The 9,173-nt window shown below is 39.0% G+C and overlaps 1 protein-coding gene across 1 annotated transcript; it reads right to left on the reverse strand.

Annotated features, from left to right (window-relative positions):
* Positions 1 to 4,683: 4,683 nt before the first annotated feature.
* zgc:92591 (uncharacterized protein LOC436997 homolog) lies at positions 4,684 to 5,857 on the reverse strand. The gene is made up of 2 exons (XM_034234591.1): positions 5,666 to 5,857; positions 4,684 to 5,585 (listed from the first exon to the last, which is right to left on the reverse strand). Exons 1-2 carry the CDS (start codon positions 5,777 to 5,779, stop codon positions 5,349 to 5,351), a joined length of 351 nt encoding a protein of 116 aa, XP_034090482.1. The 5' UTR covers positions 5,780 to 5,857; the 3' UTR covers positions 4,684 to 5,348.
* Between the last annotated feature and the right edge of the window lie 3,316 nt (positions 5,858 to 9,173).

The raw sequence follows: 9,173 nt of genomic DNA on the forward strand, positions 1-9,173 counted from the left end.
TCTCTGTCTAATGTCCACTATGTGCCTGCCGGCTGTTCACAGGGTCGGTTCAAAGAGTTGTTTTGGTGTTCGGTATGAGACCCTCCCCTGCAGTGTGACAAGTTGTGCTATTTTTATGTCTCACATGTAGACACTCGAGCCTCTTCTATTTGCCTCAGACAAAGTTACAGCCATGAAGGGTCCCTGTCAGGCTGCAAGTGTCAAAGTAGTTTAATAAACACACAATACTTGCTGTTTGGGATGTGATAGAACAAATTATTAAATCACACTATCATATTTGACATAACTTCAATAACCAGCAAATGGGAGGAGTGTTTCTACATAAAAAAACATAGCTAACTTTATATTTATAGATTTTATACTTAAAAACATACAGCCTATTCCAGAAATTGGCAATATTAAGGGTCAGGTAGTTGGATTCACCCTTACCATTCCTAGCATATGTTCAATATTGAACTTATATAAATAATGAAAAGCAGCAGACAACTTTTGATGTCCTGACAAGGGCAAATAAGAATGGCCTGTAAGCCCATGTGAGTATGTGTTTGCAAAATGTATTTTTCTGCTCAGTGTTTTTTCCGTTCAAGAGCCTTAATGGATTTGATGTATCCACATGGCTCCCTGCATTAGAACATTAGGCTGAATGACTGGCAACCGCTGTGTCACTCTGCCCCACGTGTAGTGTTCTGATGGCGGAGGGACGGCGCATAATTAAGCCTCTTAAGCCTACTCACTAGGCATCTGACAAACATCTCATATGAGTGATGGGCCGTCATTTTCCAATGCTAGAAGTTCCATCCAGTAGCAAAATCCCATTCCATCTTTTAGCTTTCTAGACACCAAGGAAAGATTTTCATGGCTTGGAAGGATTGCCTTTAAGTCGTTTGAGAATGATTAACTTGCTCATATATCTCTATCCATTAAAATGTGCTATAATGGATGCACAATATCTAAAATCAAACACGTTTTCATGTGTGTTTATCCACCTCTGTGAATCCATCAAGGTGCCTGAAAGCTCCGTGCAAAACAAGGTCTGCACTGCAGGTGAAGAAGAATACGATATTTGTGAAGAGGTTTACCTTCTTTCCCATTTGAAAACACGGAAGCATCGCTGCATCTCATCTATACCTTAACGACTGTTCTGGTATGGAAATCAAGGTCATTTATTTTATGTTACAGTTTGGTAATAGATGCCACATTAAACTGAAGGCGAGTAAGAGTTTCAACTTTGAAAACACACATTACCAGAGAGAGACTAGGAATATTGTTTTTGCTGCTGGAGTACATCCTTTTAAATGATATACATAATGAGTTTATAATATGCATCTGGGCTACCTCCTCTCTACTTTGATGTCTTCCAAATGGCCCGGGTGTCATCAGCAAAACATGTAGGCACTTTCCCGCCTCATTGACTCCCAAATGTATTTTAAATATCATTCCTGGTAACGCAATTATTTAAAACGCTGAACTAAACACTTACTAATGGGGAAAAAGACAGCGACTTCGATAAATTCATTTCTCAAATGGTGGGCATTCATGTTTCTTTCTTTTTTTCCTTCCTCTGTGAAGCGGAGGCAACTCTGATGACAAAAAAAACAAAACATCAGCAGTAGTAATACCCCCTGGCCTCCCAGCCCCCTGTGGACATACTAAATCTTTGGTTTTCTTACACTACCCACCAGAAGCAGTCTCTCAAGGTTTCCTGCATTGTGGTCAACTGCCCTCCAAGGTGGCGAGAGGGTGGACATCAGCAACAGGCCTGATGAGAGTAAGGCACTTCATTTATGCAATCATAGGCAATTAGTTCCCTCTGATTATGTGCCTCTTAATGCTGTTTTGAGTACTGTGGCACACAGTAATACAGAAAGAGATTAAACTATAGCCCTCCCTCCACACTGAACAGTCATTTAATATACTGAGAACATAATGAAATGTACACAGTAATTACAGTAATATTAAACACTAATGGCTTTGCAATTAAATGTGAGACATAGTGCATGCAAAGACAGTCTAAGTTTAGAGAGTGCCCCATGAAATCAGAGCAATAAATTATCCATCAGGTGTGCTGGTAAGAGAGGAATTAATAAGTAATTTACACACTGGAGTTAAATAGAAATTGGGTCTGAAGTTTGTATTCTAGAGGTAGAATAACTTGGAGGTCACCATGAGAATTGATAAGAGATAAGGAGCAGGCTTCATTGGCTAGCGTCATTATGCAAAGGGCAGCTGCTGCATTTACACCTCTGTCTGCTAAATCTGATTTACATCTTGACTCTTCTTCATATCATATTGACTCTCATCGTAATGTCAGTCGGTATGGGCACATTATGGTAGATAAACAGTGTCTGTTTTAAGTCTTCTATGCCATTAAAATGCCTCTGAGAGGCCATCAACACTGGTTTCCTCTGGCCCATCAAAGTCCACAACAGGGCTTAGACAAGGTGCCCTGTTTGCAAATCCCCCCCACGTCTCATCACAATCCTTGAGATGTTGGTGGAGAACCTAAATGAATTTATAGAGCCTTGAATTGAACAGTAGCTCCAAACTATTCTGTGGAAGCATGATTACTTTTTCTGTACTCTTTCAGCTCTGAGCCCACTACCTATAATGTATTGTATCGGTCTTTGCAGATTCCAATTGTCTCTCAATGCACTGATCACCACGCAAATAGCCCTTTGTTTCATCATGACAATTGAGAGGTTCATATTTCAACCTAATAGTCCTGTATAACTTTAACCATCTATCACAACCTCATTTCATTGCGGTTGCAGTTAATACGTGCTTCCCTGCCAAGTGGAACATTTTCTAATGATGCACTCTCACACGAAAACAAGGCAAGCCAGCCTGGGCTCTGCATCACTCACTAATGCATCTATCCATAATGTGTTCATAGCAGTCTGCCTAAAGGAGACAGCGATGACTACCACTAGGCATGGGCATGAGAGGGGATATGGGGAAGGGTGCAAGATACAAAACCTAAATGGGCATGATAATCATGAACAAAGTTACTGCCATCAAAAACTGTATCACCCTCATAATAACATCTGTAGATTTCACATCATTACCAAGAATACTCGGAAGCATCTTAAATGGGTATCTTAACAATAACAGTCAGCGGTGGGAGTCACATCCAAGTGCATTATCATAGTGAACCCGGCTTTGTAAGATGTTGACAAGAGTAGCATAATAGGTGTATGTAATGTCTGATGTAAACACCATCGTAATTAGAGAGACCTTTATCAGTTCCTCCATTTTATGCAGATTGGACCGGTACAAACGCTGGTGTCATTATCCTGTAATCAAGTGCTATTCAGTTGACAGTGTCGTCTTTTAAAACCCTGATTAGGATGCATAACAAGCATACAATGTTGCATTATTTCCTCTGTCTGTTTATAAATATGTCAATTTCGAAAGCTGACTGAATAATGGCTCTTGTCAGGGTTTCGATAAAGATATAGTATAAGGTGAAAAAAAAACTATGCCCCTTTTTCCTCAAATATGAAACTCAACTTTAAAGAACAGTAGATTGTTTTACAATAGGGCTGCACAATATATTGTATTTATCAACATTGTGACATGACCTTGTGCTTTTGGGCAGTTTAATGTGTGAAAATAATTTCCATTAATTTTGTTGCAATTTAAAAACCAATTTGTTCTGTTTTGTTGGCATTCATTTCTCAACACTTATGTCATTCACTTTTATCTTTGAGTAATTAAGTGCCATATCCCGTTTTTAATTTTCTTGTGGCCTACCGGAATGTCACTTCTGGTTGCCATCTTTGTTTCGACAGTCCCTACTTTAGAAACAAGTTAAATTCCCTTTTATATACTTGTTGAAGGAATATTTGTTTTGGTGCAGCCTTAAAGAGCCGTCTTCAAATAAACATTGGTAGCATCGTCAAACAGCACTTTTTGGGGGGTTTTGTTTGAAAGTTTTTCCTGTTTTGTCTCATTAACAGTAACGATATATGTCATTATCATTGCTAGCTAACTTCATGCTAACCTTAGCTGTATTGCCAAGATTAAGTAATGTATACTTGTAATAGTTGTGTTCGTTTCAGTAAACTATCTGAGCTTCTTCCTCATTATATTTTAAGATGTAATATTAACTGAGATTCACGAGATCACTATGTTATGCTAAATCAAGAAGCGATTAGCTGAGTGACAGTCATTTTGTTTAAGATTTGATCAAACTCCAGTTATCCTCTCTAAATCGCAGCCACCTGTTTAATTTGGCACCTGTCATGTGTTCTCTCACAACCCGTATTTGTGTCTCGACTAAAAACACAGGTGCCTTTTGCCATTTGGTTTATAGGAGACTACATGTACAGTATGTGTGTGAAGATTTAAGTGCATAACTTACAAAATATTGTTTTGTATAAATAAGGCTGATGTCTCAACAACCCCCTCATACTTAACGAAATGCCACTATTTACACACAAGTTACATTTTGACTTAATATGTACATATCTGGTATATCAGTATCCACTATGCTATAACACATACTTAGGCTATAGAGCTAAATACTCGGTTGTAAGACAACTGTTAATTGACATAATTAAATAACACATTTGTGGCTTGCTTTACTCGCTTTTAAGGATCGTTTAATTTATTATACATGTTGCACCTAGAGGACCAGCACACAATACATGTCGTTGTTAATGATGTTCTTGAATCGTGATAAGCATTTTTTTATTAACTTCCATGAGTTTAAAAAAAATAAAATGTTTTGTGTTAAGACTGTCCATAAGCTGACAGCTAGATATTATCCCATATGAACACTTTGCAAATGCGGAGTAGTGTTATCTTAATGTAGCAGAATACTGATATCATGCATGTAGGTTATTGTATTACTGCACAGGTGTTTTCGCCAAATTGCAGTGCATCCGTTTGCTAAATGGTACGTTTCAAAGCTGTAATGTAGGCCTTCACAACACCGAGACAATAAGTCTGTCCATAAACTGACAGCTAGATATTTTCCCATATGAACACTTTGCAAATGCGCGGAAGTGAACAGATTAATGTAGCATAATACGGATACCATGCATGTAGGTTAGTGTAGCACTGCACAGGTGTTTTCGCCAAACTGCAGTGCATTTGTTTGCAAAATGTAATGTTTCGTAGGCTTACACAACACCGAGACAATAACTCTGCAAAATGAAAGATGTGCAATTACCCCATCTAGTGGCTCATAATGACTTTACACTCTAAATGAAAGCAGTAGGCCTACAGGAGATTACATCAAATGGAAAGAAAAGCTTTTTGTGCTTATGTTTTATTGAATTCAACAACGTAACAAAAACACAGTTTGAAATCTCTGTCACAGAAAGTGTGTGGTATTGAAGTCTTCATTTGGAGCTGGTGTACTTTGTTACAGCCTTGGTTCCCTCAGACACCGCGTGCTTGGCCAGCTCCCCAGGCAGCAGCAGCCGGACGGCGGTCTGTACCTCTCTGCTGGTGATGGTGGACCGCTTGTTGTACTGAGTCAGTCGCGAGGCCTCTGTGGCGATCCTCTCAAACAGGTCATTCACGAAGGAGTTCATGATGCTCATCGCTCTGCTGGAAATCCCTGTGTCCGGATGCACCTTTGACGGTAGAGAGGAAAAGCTGGGTTACTCAATTGGAACATCGAAGCATTTACACGTTTTCTTTTTGTTCCACCCACCTGTTTCAAAACTTTATAGATGTACATCGCGTAAGTCTCTCTTCTTTTGGCCTTTCGTTTGCCCTTTTTCTCTCCCGGGCCCTTCCCCTTCTTTTTAGATGCATCATTAGTCATTTTAAACAGTGTCTAACTACTTTGACAATCTTAAGTACGTCGACCGCTTTATCGAGTGCTTTGGGAATTGTTTCCTAGTTTTCGGGCTCGAGGACGGGTGTTTGTAACCCTATGTAGCGTGCGTTAATTAGTGACTGATTGGACCCACCTGTTTAATTGTTTGTTGAGCGGATAGGCTTTCGCTCCATATTAAAATAACATTGATGACAACAATAAGGAATGAAAGTGTAGCTAAGAGCCCTCACAAACATACGTTTTAATCTAGGCAGGTAATGTTTTATTCCTTTTTTTTTTACTGCAGTACTTTTTTACTACGGTAATAAAGAGATAAATGGAGGTAGTGGTTTACCATTGCACATACTATTGGTGTCCACTGGGTGGCACACTTGTACCAATATTCAAGCTGCATTCAATCTCTCAATTAGAGTTGTCTACCTGTCCATTGGAATCCATTGCAATCGTCGATGTATCTTGTAGCTAACACAATATATTAGCGCTAGGGTTATATTCAAATGAAATAGCATTTACAGGACACACTTTTGAGTTGCATTATAGTCACCATGAGTTTTTTGGTTAGCACGCTCTTGATCCACATGTAGGCCTGCATTGTTTCCTGCTGATAGATTAATGTAAACTTGTTAAAAAATGTATGATGTTATCATCAAGGTTGGATTAAAGCAGGACCAGACACCCGGCCCAAAACCCAAAGGTTAATTTTGTTTGATTAAGTATGTGGAAGCGGATATGTATGGCACTATACGTGTCTAGTCCTGAAGCTTTCTAATATACTAGAGTGCTGTTTTAAATCCCTAGCGTTTAAATTCAGATTATATTTACTTGGTGCTGTAAGTATTTTGTGTTTTAACAAGCTCCTAATTTGGACAAACTGCAAAGCAATTAAATAGTAACATTGTAGCTTTGTGCTAATGATTGTTTTTAGTTTTCCTTGTCAATTTATAATGTTATCCTCATCACATTCAGATACAAGAAACATTTTTTATATTATTTATACAATGTAGGCTACTATCTCTTATGGCTAATTCACAGCAAAAAAAACAGCAAATTCGCCAGTGTGAAAATTCTGGTGTTAGAGCTTTTCGTGGTAAAGTGTTGTGGTTTTGGTGTTACATTTAACATGATTAACACCGCCTGTTGTTAAAACACTATATAGTACAGGGTTGGATCATGGTGTTAAACATATGTAACGACGGATAGTGTGTTCTCTCAATCCGGGTACTTTTACGTGATGTGCGTGAAATGATTTAGATCTCCGCCATCTTTTTGATGCAACCTTCAGTCTCGAGAGACCGCAGTCCGTGACAGTAAATTATCGCTACGTTTCATAATTTGTTCCCCAGATAGCTTACATTGATTTTGCTTGAAAATACAGTTGTGTGTGGTAGGTAGCGTAAATGTATTGTTTTCATTACTAGCTTGCTAATTATTACCATTTGACTGTCAGGTGCAGGTGCACAGACCATACATTCAATGCTTGCTTGCTAAACTAACTGTCGAATTAGATATGGATGTCGAATTAACGTTAGATATGTAACATAACATGTAATCTTTACGAAGACTAATGTATTGCACATGTCTATCGTTAGTTCGACAGCGAGCTAACAAGCTCTAGTGTCCGTAAAAAAGTTGTTCGGTAATTGCCGCCTTTTCCTTTCTAGCATGTTCTCCGTCAAGTCTCCGTCTAACGGAAGCAGCCATCAGTCCGTCTTGCAGCAAGTGTGATCGCTTGGCCTCGCCCTCGACAGACTGCAGTCAGTGAGTGACGGTAAGTTATCTAGATAACGTTACATTTAATTTGTTCCCCAATTATCTAACATTACTTAATTTGAAAATAACGTTACAGTTGTGTGTGTGGTAGCTAATGTTTACTAGCTTGCTAAGAATATTTGTCTGTACTGGCCGTGCACCTGCTTGCTAAACGTTAGCTAGCTGGCTAGCTGTCGAATTAGACACGGATGTCAAATTGGATAACATTAGCTAGGTTACATAATATTATGTCATTACAAACACCAACGTATTGCACATGTCTAACGTTAGTTTGACAGCTAGCTAGCTAAGAGGTTCTGGTGTCGGTCCTTATCGGTATAGTTAGCCGACTTCGCTAACAACTTTATTTCTTCCAATTTCTTTTCTAGCACTATCTCAGTGTTGCCTATTAAGCAGCCATCAGTCCCCGCACGTTTCGACCGTGTGGTCTCGACAGACCGCGTGACTGTGATTTATCTACGTTTCATTGAATTTGATCCCCAAGTGAAATTATTTAAGTGTATGTACAGTAATACAGTTGTTGGCTAATTGGCTCCTTTTCCTTTATAGCACGTGTTCTTCTGCTCTGTGCGGAAGCAGCCCTCTTGTGTGGCCTCGACAACAGCATGCAGTGAGTGATGATACGTTATCTAGATAACGTTACATTTAATTGAATTTGTTCCCCAGTTAGCTAACATTAGTTAATTTCCCTTGAAAATAATTAGGGGCCGAGCACGGAGCGCTAGGACCCAACGGCGTCCTAGCACGAAGTGCGAGGCACCTATTGTTATTGGTGGAATTATTCTTATTAGTCGCCATCATTCCTGCTTTTGAGGGCTTTAGGACGCTTAAAAAGTTGTATAATTTTGCACGGACACCCGAACCGGTAAAAATTACAACATTCTGGAGTCAATGGGTTAAATATTCCAACCTGCTCACTAGCACCACCTATCAAAATCCCATTTCGGAATAAATGTACAAAGTCGCACCGTAACTCCGAATGACCTGACATTTTGCACACATATCCGGGAGGACCTGCTCTACAAATAATCCTCTTGGAACCCTAAGCTCCGCCTACATGTTTTTTTTTTTAATTGGCATAATTTACATGAAATATTCACTTACATTTCAATTTTCAGTTTTTCAACACCAAACTTCGTATACAGCATCGGTGGAGGGTCAGACACATTACCCTAGGACAGTGGTTCCCAAACTTTTTGTGCCCAAGGCACACCAAAGGACAAGTAAAGATCTCAAGGCACACCTATTGTGCAAAATAGCCCTTATAACACGTGTTATCACTCATATCATGTAAAATATCTGTAAATGTGCATAATTATTTACTAATGCCAAATAAAATGTGACAGACAACTATATTACTCATTAAATATTTATTAACGAAATATTTCAGAAATTAATTTGAAACTTTATCAAATTTAGGTTTCATCAAAGCAGCAACACACTCATTTAAACCAGACAGGTCACAAAATTAACATTTCAGCAATCAGCATTGAAACATGTGCTATTGTAAATATTTTTGCCGATTTACAAATTAGTGAGATACATGTGCCTGTCGGGGCGCGCAGAATTTTGTAATCCTTGGTGGCACTGAGGAGAGGGCCACTCGCAA

Source organism: Gymnodraco acuticeps, unplaced genomic scaffold, assembly GCF_902827175.1.
Source record: "Gymnodraco acuticeps unplaced genomic scaffold, fGymAcu1.1, whole genome shotgun sequence".
Lineage (NCBI taxonomy): Eukaryota > Metazoa > Chordata > Actinopteri > Perciformes > Bathydraconidae > Gymnodraco > Gymnodraco acuticeps.

What these genes read in the sequence shown, in the direction of transcription:
- zgc:92591 (XM_034234591.1), bottom strand. Translation starts at nt 5,779, where the DNA reads ATGACTAATGATGCATCTAAAAAGAAGGGGAAGGGCCCGGGAGAGAAA. An exon ending in TCTATAAAGTTTTGAAACAG is followed by an intron (nt 5,586 to 5,665) that starts GTGGGTGGAACA and finishes CTACCGTCAAAG; the next exon opens with GTGCATCCGGACACAGGGAT.